At 54.2% G+C, this 14,325-nt stretch overlaps 1 protein-coding gene across 4 annotated transcripts in view; it reads right to left on the bottom strand.

Annotated features, from left to right (window-relative positions):
* Prr5 (proline rich 5) overlaps positions 1-14,325 on the bottom strand; it is a 40,813-nt gene that overhangs the window by 14,211 nt on the left and 12,277 nt on the right. For 2 of the 4 annotated variants that reach the window (XM_085678521.2, XM_085678522.2), the window contains exons 2-3: positions 8,864-8,983; positions 2,328-2,408 (exon numbers count right to left, since the gene is read on the bottom strand). In XM_085678521.2, the coding sequence (XP_085534647.1) occupies positions 2,328-2,408; positions 8,864-8,973 (191 nt within the window). In that variant the 5' untranslated portion in view covers positions 8,974-8,983. Of the gene's footprint in view, positions 1-2,327; positions 2,409-8,863; positions 9,169-14,325 lie in introns of those variants that run through there. The other 2 variants (XM_085678520.2, XM_085678518.2) reach the window with 2 other exon arrangements.

Raw genomic sequence — 14,325 nt, 5'->3', positions numbered from 1 at the left:
GAAGTGGACTTGCTTGCCAAGTGGGGTGAATAACGGGCTGTGGTTGCATCACTCTTTTGGGGTGATGCAAAATGAACGGAAAGTTTGGTGGTGATACACAACCACATAGGCACATTCAACACTTACCAGGGCATTTTATGGGGAATTTTATGGTATATTAATTACATGTGAATAAAAGTTCACACAGCCAGTGCCCAAGCGGCAGGTCCCTCGAGGATGGTAGCGGTGCAGGAGCATCATGGGGCTGGAAATTCACACCACTGAGCGTGCCTGTACTTTCTCCATCACACACAGCACCATGTCACAGTGCCTGAGTGCTCACGACAGTGACCTGCTGGTGCCTGGGAGCATGTGGAAGGCTACACTCTGCACCACAGGTGTGCAGCTGAATCTACAATCTAGGTTTATGAAGGCACACTCTGTGATTATCTCACACGGGTGGAAGTGCCTGGGGATGCCGAGATGTCCTGTGACCAAAACACATGAGGCTTTATGTGCATAAGCATGCGTATGTACGCGCACACACATACACATATAAAGGGAGAAAAGAGTGATGCAAATGGCAGACTTCTGTTGTGACCGTCCCTCCTAGGTACAGCAGACAGACCCCTGCTCACGTCACTGACTAGCTCTTACAATGGTGGCGGGTAACTTTTGTATGTAGCCATTAATGGCTCCTTCCATAGACTCTCTTGCCAGATCAAAGCAATGACCAGCTATGCATTCAAGCACAATCAGTTGCAGTTACTTTTCATTTGAGGCAGGGTCAAAATATGTCGGGGTGGCCTTAAACCCAATACACAGCTGAGGATGCCCTTGACCTCCTGATCTTCTCTGTCTACCTCCCCAGTGCTGAGATTACAGGCAGGAACCGCTGATGTATTCAGTACTAGGGTTGAAACCCAGGTTCCGTGTGTGCTCAGCAAACACTCTACCTACAGAACCACATTCATACAGCCTCCTGAGCCATAGACTTAGCTGATTTACTGCGGAGGAGAGCTAGAGTGGGAAGGGATGGTTCCGAACGGCTGTGGACCCTCGAGTGGAGACTTGGATTCTAGCTCAGTCATCCTGCCACTCAGATGCCAGCCGGTCACCGTCTATAAAACACAGACCTGAAGGCAAGGGCGTGAGGGCTGTGGTGACTTGAGAGGTTCAAGGCACCGCAAGTGCTCAGCACGAACCAGCACAGCGATGGGATTCACTGAGAAAATCTACTGACATTACGTAAGGATTTCTGGCATTTTGCTCTGCGTTGGTCAAAAAGCAGCTACCCCAAGATTATCTTACGGCCTAGAACCCAGCATCTCCCATCACCCTGACTTTTACTCACTTCCTAATCAGGAGCTGGGACACAGGGTGTCTTTTCTAAACCTTACCTCCCAATCCATACTAGGGAGCAGGGCAACCCCTTAGAGCTGGAGGCCTCTTAGAGAGGAGATGGCAGCCACAATCAGAGGGCCAAGAGTGCTGGGCCCCGCCTACTTTGTGGATTTAAAGATGTCCTCTTTGCCCTCTGCATTCAGCAGAGTCTTTCCCTGTGTGTGGTGCTGGCAACAGAACCAGGGCCTCACACATGCCAGGCAAGAGCTCTTCACCAGCCAACACCAGACCAACCAGCAGATTTGGTTAGATTTGTTAAAAGAAACCTTTAGGAAAATGGGGACCCTGGGCTGGCCAGATGCGCTAGGGACACTGTGGTGCCACAAGTAAGCAATAAGCACAGGGCCTGGGGACGCACCTTGCTCCATTCTCTATTTGACTCTGGCCAGCCCCCTTTGTGTCCCGAGTCTCAGTTTACCCACACAAGGGCCTTTCAGGTGGGTGTGGGGTTGTTGACCACTATGGGTTTACCCCTGCCTTCACGACCGAAAGGGAAGGTTCGCTGCTGACTTTCCCGGATGTACTTTGAGTCTAGGATGCTCTGGGTCAGGGTTAGAGGTTAAAGCACAGAGTGGAAACACCTCACTGTGCCAGCTGCGTGGCTGTGGGGAGGCTGCACGGCTACCCTGGATTCTACGGCAGCTGCAAGCTCTCTCAAAGCCACGAGAGAGTTCCTCTGTCCTCAGCTCCCTTGCAGCTTGGTTCCCAACTAGTTGCAGGAAATGAGGGGTGTTCGTGGCTGGACTGTTTCCTGAATGGCAGTGGGTCATTAAGCAGGTGGGCCCTTCCTCTCCGACAGAATAAATATCCTTTGGAGGGCACCGGGTAGCAGGGAATGTGGACATTATCTCAGGCCACTAAGTTCCACCCTGCTGGCCCTAGAAGGGTGTCTCCAGGAGGGTGGGGTGTGGACTTCCCTCCCCCACCCCCAGTCACACACTCACCGGACACCCTCGTTGAGGATGAAGAGCTCCTGGTCGGGCAGCCCCTTGCGCTGGAAGACAGCGATCACGCCGTTATGGATGCTGTGGGCAGACAGGAGAATGGTCACCCAGAGGCACGGGCCTCTCGCTTCCCTCTGGGCCTGCCCTCTCCTGCCTTTCCGGTCCCATCCAGTCCTACTCCTGAAATCATGGGTGTGCCCATGCCCTGCTAAGACTCCAGGTCTGGGCTCCTGACACAAAGTCTGGCTCACCGGAACTTGCCAGGCATCCTGCACGCCCTTAAGTCCAACCTGGGTAGACCTTCCCTTCCTTCCTGCATGCTTTTAATCATTCCAGCCAGGACAGATATTGGGGTTCCTTTACATCTCTTCTCTCTCTGTTCCTTATGTCTTCCTAACTTTACCTCCACGCCCCAGGACTTCCAGCCCCATGATGGAGCCCCCATGAGTCACTGGGGTCCCAGCCCCCAAGCTTTTTCTAATGTGAACAGTGAAACGGACCCTGTCCAGGCCCTGCTGATTATAACTCTCTGAAGCAGGAAGCTGCAAACACTTTTCTCTAAAGGGCCAGAGGGTTAGCTGTTAAAGGTCTGAGGTTTACCCAGTCTCCCGCAGCTACTCAGCTACCTGCTTCAAAACTGTGAAGTTAGGAATGTGGGACTGTATACCAATAAAACTTTATTATTCATACATCAGATGATGGACTGGGTTTGGCTCATGGACTTGCTTCAGCAGCCCTACATGAACGTCAGGGAAACCCTGAACTGAACCTACCTAGGAATTAACCTAGACTGCCAAGGCTGAGCCAACAGCCGCCCCCGCCACAGTCAGCTGACCATTTCCTAGGCCAGTCCGGGCTGAGTTTCTGCTCAGCCCCCTCCCCTCCCCTTGGGCCCTTCACTAACCCCAGCCTGATGGGCAGTCCAAGGGGCAAGCCTGGGATGAATCCTGCTCTAGGTTCCAGACCTTGGTGTTCTCTTCCATACAATGAACTGAGTAAACACAGTTGTCCACCTCCTGGGGGCCTACAAGGCCTTTTAGGGATGGGTACTCAGGACACCTTGGCCACATCCAACCCAGGGGCCACTCCCTGTATGTGGTCTCTTTGATGTTCTAAAGACCAACAAGAGGTGGGGACAGTCAGACCACAATTAGAGAAGAAAACACTGAGGCTTAATGAAGTCAAGGGACACATCTTCTATTCAGCAGGACCAGAATTGAGATGAAGCAATGGCTCACAGTCCTCCCAATCCCATCTTTAGGGGTACACAGGTTAGATCCTGCTCCTTTTGACTCTCAGCTCTATGAGGCTCTGTGGGCTTTCCAAAGTACAAACAAAACATAACAAACAAACAAACAACCCTTGTCAGTTTGGAGAGGGAGGATAGAGAGGGCCAGAGGACCCCATGTGATTTGCCACCCTGAAACACAGAAGTGAAACCCTTCCTATCTCAGCAACAGCCTCCTGGCTGGAGTGACAAGCCCAGTTAGGACATCTGCAGATGGTCGGTCTCCAGGAAACCACAGGAACAGAGGGATTTCCGGGTGTGGACAGCGAAGGGCATCTTCAGGTGTAGATCCCCACCCCTCTCTAGCCTCCACTAAAAAACCAGGCTCTCAGTGCAGGCAGGCCAGACCCTAGCCTTGGAGCCTATATCACCTCACTGTGTGAACACAGGGAGAGGCAGAAGCTCAGCCTCAGGCAGATTGTCACCAGAGGAGGAACAGCCCAGTCCTGAGGCTCCAGACACTCACCTGTGGCTACCCTGGTTCCACTGAGAAGGACTGTCACCAGGAGGCTGATTTCTGCAGGGAGGTGTGGGGGCACTATCTTTCCCAGATCCCAGGCTGCTATGCACTCCCCAGAGGCATCTGGGGCTGCGGAAATGAGTGCTTATTTCTTATTTGCCCAGGGCCCCTCCTTACTGCACCAGGAAGCTGGATGATAGGAGGCCATGCCCCCCCACCTCAGACCTGGTTCTTAACGCCCTGGTCCTAGTAAGGAAGAAGAGCCAGGAGTATCTCATGACTGCTAAAACCACTTAGTGGTCTACAGCAAGTCAGATCTGCTCTGACATCAGGGAGGCAGCGGACACGTCACTCACCAGACTAGACTAAAGCAGAGCATGGCTACCTCCTAGGGAGGCTCCAGATGAAATGTTCTACCTTGTCTAGCTTCTAGAAGCACCTGTGTTCCCTGGCTCCGGGTCCTTCCTCATCTTCAAGAACAGTGAGGCGGGACTCTAGGTCTCAGCTCTCTGGTCACATCTCCTCAGAGTTGTCCCGCCCATCACAGAGTCTGCATAAAACCACCTAGACAGGCTGGGGGCCATCTCCTTGGGCTCAGCAACTGCAGTGTAACCACATCTGCTAAGCCTCCTAGCCACGTGAAAGCCCACACCCATAGGCTGAGAACTAGGGCGGGGACACTTTGGGGCCACTGTTCAGTTGACCACACCTAGACTGGGGCCGGGGACAGAGTAAGTCAGGGTGAGTGAAGGCCCGGAACCCTAGGACCCTAACCTGGAAGCTCTGGCTCAGTCCTCTGGTCTTTAAAGACACCATGAGGGGCTTCGAATATTTCACAGTCGAACCTGGGTGGGATCTCACACTTTGGGCCTATGTGGTCCCTGTAGTTCTCCTAATCCCAATTTTCTCATCTGTACATCAAGTATTTGAAAGCCCTTCCTAAGGTTCCCGAGGGTCCTGGAAAGACAGCTCTATCTAATGCTTGCTTCGCCCTGCCCCAGCTGGGACAGGAAGCATCCTTGGAGGCATCCCCGACACTGGGCTCCTGGGTGAGCCCGGTTCAAGTCCCAGACACTGCCATCAGGGTATCTCATTCTCTACTGACAAGAAGGACAGCCCTCTTGGGAGGAGGGCTGGGGGCAGGGACGCACACCTTGCTTTGGGGGGGCGTGTCCCACACTTTGGGGTGTATTTCCTTCTGCTCCTGCCTGCCCAGGGCTTCCACTTGCTGGGGGACAGAGGTGAGTGAGGCACTGGTTGAGTGATGGCTCAGAAGGCTAGGAGGAGACCCCCATGTGTTCCCCCAAGCACTTTGGGACTACTGTGGATTTTTTTTAAATTCTTTTATTTTTTTTAAATATTTTTAAGGACTTATTCAACTTTATTTTACCAGATCCCTTGGAACTGGAGTAACTGGAGTTGTGAGCTGGAAATTGAACCCAGGTCCTCTGGAAGAACAGCAGTGCTCTTAACCGCTGAGCTATCTCTCCAGCCCCCACTATTGTGGAGTCTTCACATCTTCGGGGAGTTTTTCTGGAACCTCTGGGCTGCGAGGCTAGGGATAGGGCATATCCTTGGCAGGTGGGGAGGCCTGTTGTGGCCTTGAGCTCTGGGAAGGCAGCAGCAGGTGCTTCGGAAACAGTTCCAAAATTCCAGGTGCTTGTGGGGGACAAGGCAGCATGCCATGCCTCTTTCCGAGAACGTCCCATGCTCCTGCACACCCAACAGACACGGAGAGCAGGGGCAGGCCTGATAGCCAGCAGTCCAGTGTCCCCTGGTCTATGTCCTCCGAGTGCTAAGTGCCACCAGTAATTACCTCCTGCTCTGGCAACCCCTTTGTTTACTTTCTGACTCGGTTTAGGGTCTCGGGCTCTGAACAGGCTGTTTGCTGCTAAACCAAGATCTCAGCCTGGTCTAGCCAACACCGAGAAAATGAATGAATGAATGAATGGATGGATGAATGGATGAATGGATGAATACATGACTGAGTACGTGGACTATTTTAGGACACAGCAACACTTTGCAGGGAATTTGGGGGATGTACTCACTGTCACTATAATGCGTTGAACACTGTCCCCAGGTGTTTGTGTATACCTAAAGTTTCAAATCTGACAGGGAAAGAGGCTCTTTACAGCTATAATGGGCTAAAATCTAGAGATGAAGTGGTCCTGGGTTGAGGTGGCCCTCAATTGGTGGCTGGTGGCCTCATACACAAAAGAAACTTGGGTCAGGTGTGGCGGCACATGCCTGCAATCATAGACACCTTAACCTTAGGTGAGGTGGAGGTCGGAGGACTAGAAGTTCAAGATCATCTTTGGCTACATAGTGAATTCCAGGCCAGCCTGGGATACGTTGGGATCTTGTCTCAACAAAACAAAACAAAACAAACTAGGGAGCTGGAGAGGTGGCTCAGCAGTTGAGAAGTTGAGAGAACTGGACTGCTCTTGCAGAGGACCTGGGTTTGGTTCCCAGCACCTACCTGTAACTACAATTCTAGGGAATCCAACACCTTTTTCTGTCCTCTGCAGACACTAGTCACACACACACACACACACACACACACGTGTGCGAGCGCACGCGCATGCGCGTGCCCAGGTGTGGGAGTGGGGGGGCACACTCATACACACTAAATCTCAAGAAACAACAGAAAAAAAATCACTCCCTCCAAAACTCAAAACTCAGAGACCTGGCTAAAAAAAGCTCTGAAGACAGAGACGGAACTAAACAAATCTGCCATGAACCAAGGACAACAGAGCCAGCAGAGGCAAAGCCAGAACCCTCTCTAGAGTCCCCAGAGGGAGGCAGCCAGGTCACACCCCCACATCTAGTTGTGCCAGAACACACTCCTGTTATTTGGGGGTGGTCCAGTGTGGCATGACTCTACAGTCCCAGGACACTAATGAGGTCACGGAGGTAAAAGGGGGCCATGCTTGGGCTCAGAATGAGGGCCACAAGCTTGGAGGGCTAACCAGGATCCACAGACTGATACTGCTGGTGTGACCCTGCTTGAGGTTGATGTCCTGGAGACCTTGCAGGCTGTACACTGGGAGAGGAGCAGGAAGACAGGCAGGGGCTGGGAGGGGACTCTGGGAGGGGACTCGGCACACTGTCTCAAGTCCATCACTACTTTGTGTCTGAGTACACACCTGTCTGGGAGCAGACCTGCAATCAAGTCACGCAATGGTGTGCAGTACGGGTCCTGGGTGCTCTGGGTAACCCTGCGTCTCTCCCATCTGGGGTGGAGGGTAGAACCTTCCTTGTTGGCTAAGATTGTTACAAGGTGAACTGAGGGCCCTGAACAGGCTAGCATAGGAGAGGAACACAGAACACGGCAGCGCTCCGCTTCCTCAGGCAAGGGGAGCCTCCAGCCCTAAAGGATGGAGACAGGAGCTGTTCAGGTACTGTGGGAGCTGTCACCAAGCCTCTGCAGTCTGACAGGCCACCAAAGCAAAAGCCCGTGGGAGACTCGAGTGATCTCTCCTTGCAAGGCCCCCCAGAGCTCTGGCAAAAAGCTCTGTCTCACAATCACACAAGGTGAGGAGCCATTTAAGTCCTCTGAGCTAGGGGTCCCCCAGGTGGGAGTGAAAGAGTCCCCACAAAGTCACTTTTATTGAAGTCCCCAGACATCACACCTATAGGTGTTCTCTCAATGTGCCTTGACCTGAGTTCTGAGTCACAGGGTTCCCACTGTGCCAGAAGCCATGTTCAGAGCTTTTATTACACATTTTTATAGTTAATCCAACAACAGCCACTCACCCATATTATTGATAAAGAAACTGAGGACCAGGGGTAGTAAGCAAACTACTTAAGGTCACCCAGCTGAGAAGTTAAGAGTTGAAATCTGAGCCAAAGTTAGTGTGGCTTCACTAAACCCTGGCCAGAGACAAGGAAGCGGGTGAAGACACCAGTGAGCAGCTCTGGGGCAAAAGGAACCTTCCTTCTCACTGTTCCGCTCCCAGCCCAGTGAGGAGAATTGTGCAGGCCTAAGACAGAGGGAAACCGAGGCAGGAAGGTAGTCTTGGCTGTCAAGCGATATGCAGCTTAGTGGAGGGTGGAAGACGGGGTCCCAGCTGGCAGCCCTATCTTTCCCGGGCTGCTCACTAGATGAACAGAAGACTAGATGAACAGAAGACGTGTGTCCAAGTGACAGCCGGGTCCCTGGTGGCAGACCACAGCGGGCGAAGCACCTGGCAGGATTTCACCGCCAGGTGGAGGGGTGGAGAGGAGAGCCAGCATCCACAGACCTCCCTCAACAGCCTGCCTCACACTCCCTCGATCCGTATTTTTCTCGGGGTAGAAATACTTATTTTTAAAGGGGCCAAGAGGAGACCCATTGGGGAACTCGGCTAAAAGAACTATCTGTGACTCTGGCTCTGAAAGTACAGCTGGGGGAGGGGCTTCCCACGCCCGGCTGGTCCGGGATGGGCCTCCGGAAGGGTCCGGTAAGGAATGTCTGGCAGCTGCCGCACCCCCACGGACAGCTGGGAGGCCCGGGGTCCAACTAGGGGGAAGCCACCGCCCACCCCGCGCCGAGAGCCCGACACGCATACAGGAAGTGCCGCGGCGCCCCGCTGGGGCCCCACGAAGCTCAAGTGCGCCCCTGCGAAGTGGGGGCGCAAAGGCAGCTTCTGCTCGGGGCCACCCGCCCCCGGGGCGCGATCGCGGGCTCGAGCCGCCGACACGTTGCACTAGCTTCCCTCCCCGCGCGCGGCCCGGCGGCGGGGCGAGCTGCGCGCAAAGTGGCGCGGTACCGTCTCCGGCCACGCCGCTCCGGGTTGCGCGCCTTACCTGTTCCAGGTGGCGTTGGCGCAGGCCCGGCGCTGCTGCGTGCCCCGCTCGTCCGCACCCGCCGCGCCCGGCTCCCTCTTGCCCAGGTCACTGAGGCTGGGCGAACTCATGAACTTCAACCTGCGGAGAGTCCTCATGCTCACCCCGGTCCACGCGCGCCCCGCGTCCCCTACGACTATACTCGGCTGCTAGCAGCAAGCCCAGCGACCCCGTGGGGTCCCGCCCCGGCCCCGCGCCTCCGCCCGGGGCCGCGCGCCCAGCGACCGGCCCTGTGAACCATTGCTCGCGGCGGCGCAGCGTGGAGCGCTCGGAGCGCAAAAGCAGGCCGAGGGCGGGGCCTTCCTCTGGGCGGGGCTGTAGTGGGCGTGGTCTCGCGTTGGGAGGGCGGGGCTGGCGTCTTGGAGCCCTCAACGGCCAAAGGGCCAGTTCTGGGGGCGCTCTCAGCCGCCTCCTTCCTTCCCTTCAGAAGCCACCACACAAGAACCACACAGCAGTCCAACCCCAACTTCCCACCCGGCACCCAACACTATAGTCACACACACACATACACCCCACGCACAGGGACCCATGGTCTCCCATCAATGTCTCCTGAAATCACTCCCTCGCCAGCCATCCATCCCAGGAGAAAAGACTGTGCCCACAGAGATCCATCCAGACCCCTTCACGTGGACACAAGCTCCTCCCACTGCGGATCAAAGCGTTCAGCCGGGCGTCTCAACCATCAGCCCCACCCCACCTGAGTCCAGCATGAACCAGGCTGTCCTGGACCCCTTTCTTAGGGGGATGGGCCAGGGACTAGGGTCCTCTCAGGAAGGGATCTTGGATGATTGACTGGTCAGAGAGGTTGCTGCAGTGGGAACTGAAGGAATGGAGGACAGTGACACCCCCTGAACCCTAGGTTCCACTGTCTGGTAGAAGTCAGAGAGTATCCTAAATCCTTGTGCCTGGGCAGTATGCTCCTGGGACATAATGCCACAGCATTGGGGCACCGAGAGCAATTTGGATTCTACCTGTTGGGTATGTTGTGGCACCCAGGGCAAAATAACCTCCTCAGAGTTCCGCCACTCAAATATGCCAAGATGAACCTAACCCAGGCCTCATGAACACACAGTGCCCAGTTCCTCACACAGGGGCTTCTGGGAATCCCACTAGTTTTGCCTGCCATCTCCAAGCACAGGGGAACAGTCATGGCCCTGGGCAGCATTCAGGAGAGCAGAGTCAAGGTTCAACTACAACCAGCCAGTATTTCCTAAGCACCCACTGTATACTGGACACCCCCACATTCCTGTCTTAGGAGGCAGCGATCAACAGACAATTCCTTGTGCACAAGGGCTGTCACAGAGCCTAAGGCCACTCAAGCTTCTGTGAAATGATTGACGGGGAAGGGCTGGACTTCCCAGCCTTCCTCACAGTCAATGGCTCCAGGCTGTCTGCCCACGCCAGTGAGGACCCCACTTGGGGGGGGGTCAACAGCAATGAGCTCACCAGCCCCCAAACAAGGGTGGAGGTGACAATGGCAGGCACCATTGATCCGTGATCCATGTCAAGGAACCCAGGTCTGGAAGGATGAGACATTCAGGTGTGTATGTGGGGGAGGGGATGTTCAGAGAGCTTCTACTCCTCATCAAAACAGGGGTGAAACTGCTCACCCAGATAGGTGTAAAGCGCTCAACCAACTATGGAGCGCTGGGCATACTGGCCAGGTGCTCTGCTCAAGGGAGCAGGAAGAAGCCAGCTTTCACACTTTCCAGCCGTGCTGACACACACGGAACATTGTCACAACTGAACAAGGATTTCCCATCTTGAAGTAAAAAAAAAAAAAACACTTTGATGAAAATCCCAAATGAATTAGTGACCATCATCAGCCCATGCTGGTGTGCACTGGTGGCCAACATGGCTGGGGCAGAGAGCAGTTGCTGTCCTATAGCACTAGCCTTGAGAGTACTGGGTGGGTGCTCTCAACCCCTGGACTAGCTGGAACGTTGGGGTAAGTCACTTCTTTAGGGTCTCAGCTTCCTGTGTGGAAAGTGAAGGCCACAAAATCTTGGCTTCACCCTGTCGCTCCAGGACACGCAGGCCAGGCCCTGGGGATTTTTCATCCTGTATCAGGAGTGTCCAATCTGCTGCCCACAAACCCTTTATCTGGATAGCTATGGATGCCGGCCAGCATCAACTCGCAACCTTAACCCTAAGACTGGTTCTCAGCACCTGCATCTGGTAACTCACAACTACCTGTAACTCCAGCTCTAGGAATCTGACACACTCGGGCACTGCATGCAAGTACACAAGTTCACACTCAGATACACACAGACACATAATTAATATTTTAAATAATAAAAAAGAGGTTGGAAACACTTACTAGACCCTCCTCTTGACTCGACCTGTCCTTCTCTGCCCTATCCTTAGTCCTTAGCATCGCTAGCCTGGACTACAGACCCCTCCCGACCATTTTCTCCAAGTCACACCTGTTGCCCTCACGAATAGCAGCTGGAGCTGGTCATGACACATGCTGCCCTCCTGAGTTCCCACTGTGCCGAAGAGCAATCCATGAGATGCCTACAAGACCTCCATGTCTCCCTGCTCTCCAGAACAACATCCTTCAGTGAACACCAAAGATAAAGGCCATCTCCTCCTTCTGACTGCCTCTGCCCTTGTTCAGACTTAGGATGGCTTTCTGGACATTTTCTATCAGAGCCAGGGGTTGTGACATGCTCACACCCACATTCTCTATCCTTAGCACACAGTAGGAGCTCGATAGGAGTGGCTAGATATTCTCATCTCATATTTTAGGCCATATGGGTGAAAACCAAGATACATAGATGCGAGGCAGCCTTGTCTCTACTGCTGATGTAACTGCAGAAGAACCCTGGGCTCTTCAGAGAAGCCTGACCTTGTACCCAGCACAGATGGGCAGGGCAAGGGGCAGGACTGACCTCTGGCTACCTGTCTGGAAGGAGTGGCTGGCTGGGAACAGGGAGGCAGTCTGGACCAGAGGAAAAGAAGAGGTGAGGGGAGGCCACAGGGGTGGGGGGGGAGTGAAGTTCAGGGGGCTCCTGAGGAAGGGGCTAGAGGGCAGCCAGGGTCTAAGAGGACAAATAACATGCTGAATGGGGGGTATAGGGTACACGGTTGTGAGAATTAGAAGCCAAGGATGGGGTGCTCCTCTGTAATCTTGGTAGTTGGAAGGCTGAGACAGGAGAATTGCCTTGAGTTTGCAGCCAGTCTGGGCTCCACAGTGAATCACAGACTCTTAGGCGACAATGTCTCAAAGAAAGGAAAAGAAGAGAGAAAATAACTCCGGAGAGAGTGAAGAAATGAGCTGTCCCTGCCCCAGCAGACTACACCCACAGCCCAAGGCAGAAGTGTGACAGAGACGCGGGGGTGCAGCGCTGCCGGGTGTTGGGGCTGGTGGTAGGAAGCGCGGGTGAGAGTTGGTGGTAGGCAGCAAAGGGCAAAGCTCTCTGGGCCCAGAAATCCGAGGCAGAGTCTAGGAGGAGATCAGGCTGTTACAGTTCCCCAGAAAAGACAACTGAGGAGTTGGGGAGCAAGTGTGACTCCCCCAAAACTGTTGTTGTGGCCTGAAGTATCAGAAAATCTGAACAAACCCAACCCCTAAGAAGCCAGCTTCAGTATGTCGGTAGGTCAAAGGGTCAGAGAGCCCCTGTTTGGCAGAATTCCTAGACAGCTCTTGGTATAGCTATCACCCCATAAGTAGGTACAGGAACTTTGTATGCCCTGCTGGGCCCTCCAGGCGCCGATGGGGACATGTGGGTTTGGTGCCTGGATCAAGGATTGAGCTGTTGTCTTAGGAACGACCTTGACAAGAGTCACCTATGTCTAAGGCTCTTGGTTAAGGACGTGGGAGACAAGTGAACTCATTCACACATCCCCTAAGATGCCAGTGTCCCCAACTCAGAACTATAGCCTCCTTCCATGGGATCAAAGTGTCATCCAACCTCCACCTGGCCAGCAAGGATCCTGAGACAGGATCCTGACCACGAAGTGAGACTCTAAGAACATCAGGGCTGTCTTGCTGGGAGTGAGCCCTGAGTGAGCAGCCAGGATTGGGGCCCATCTAACCTTGCTGCCAGGTCAGCTGACCTCTAGGGACTCAGGGAATCCATTTGGGAGATGGGAAGCTTCTCAGAATGTGAGGGTCAAGGAAGAAACTGAAGCCCGTGGGGGTCCCGCACTCCCCACAGCCCTCCCCAACTCATGGGGTATGAAGGTAGTGAGGGGCTGGACCAGATGGTTCACATCCAGGGCAGGAGACTCTCCAATCCAGACCTCTGCCCACTAGGACAAGATCACAGTGCACTTTCACCTGCTCATGACAATGACAGGGGACAGAGAACTTATTTGAAGAAACCAGTTGAAGAGGGGTCCCTGCCAGGGGTGGGAAGGACAAGACACAGGGCAGAGGCAGGACTTGAACACACCACCCCATCTGGTGCTCTAAAGGCTGTGCTACTCTCTGGAGGTGAGGGGATCCCATGTCCCAAGAGAGAAATGGAGGCTTTGGGACACATGTGCAAAACCAGGGTGGCCGAAGAGGCATGGCTGAAGCCGGAGCCAGGCCTGGTGAGCAGAAGGGACACAGCCCCAGCTCAGTCATGGTTACCTTCCTCCCCCAAATGCACCCTCACTAGGCTCTCCTCCCGAGAGTCCCTACTCCAGAGGGAGCCTTGCCCCGTTGGCAAGGCCTAGCCGTTCCCCAAAGCTGACTGGTACCATGTCTCTAGCAGCCATGGCAGAGTTGGTTCCTATCCCTGGGGTCCCACATACCCAGGAGAGGACCAGTAGGCAGCTAAGGAGCATGCCTGGCTCTGCCTCTCTGGCCTGTGCCCCCGGGGCCATGTCTCATCCTTTCCTTGGTGTGTAGAAGATGGTGAAACAGGAAAATCACAAGGTTATATGTTCATACCAGGAGCTTGGAAACTCCTGTTAGAGAGGAACAGTGGGAAGGGGCAGTGAGCCAGGGCTGCAGAAGTCCTGGAACCTGTCACCATAGGGTAAGACTAAGCTAGGCTCTTGGAGGCTCTTCTCGCTGCACCCCCAAACCAGCTGACCAGTCAGCGTTCGAGACAGGATAGGTGTCCACAGGGCTTGTGAGAAGCAACATGCAGTGCCTTCTGCCTCCTCACTCCATGCTACCTGCCTCCAGGTCTTCCTGAAACCTCGCCTGGCTGGTCCTGGTCCCCTGTCCTAAATACGTCTTTCCTCCTATGCTTTTGGCTGCTATGAGATTCTGACCAGCAGAGATCCCTTGTATGTGACATCGTCACCATATCCATGTGACCCCAAGATACTCTCTGCTTCTAATCCTCAGTGAAGGTCTTGGATATCAGTTTCCAAAGGTTCTTTGGGGCAGGTGGTTTGGAACCCTGGTTCTGATCTGTCCCTCAGCACCCTGAAGGAAGTGATGTTCCCCATGGAGCTGAATCTGGAAGTAGCAGAAAGTT

Source organism: Myodes glareolus, chromosome 19 (genome assembly GCF_982192425.1).
Source record: "Myodes glareolus chromosome 19, mMyoGla1.1, whole genome shotgun sequence".
In the NCBI taxonomy this organism is placed as follows: domain Eukaryota; kingdom Metazoa; phylum Chordata; class Mammalia; order Rodentia; family Cricetidae; genus Myodes; species Myodes glareolus.
Note: the sequence above shows the minus strand (reverse complement) of the source record. Positions and strands in the feature narration are given on the sequence as shown.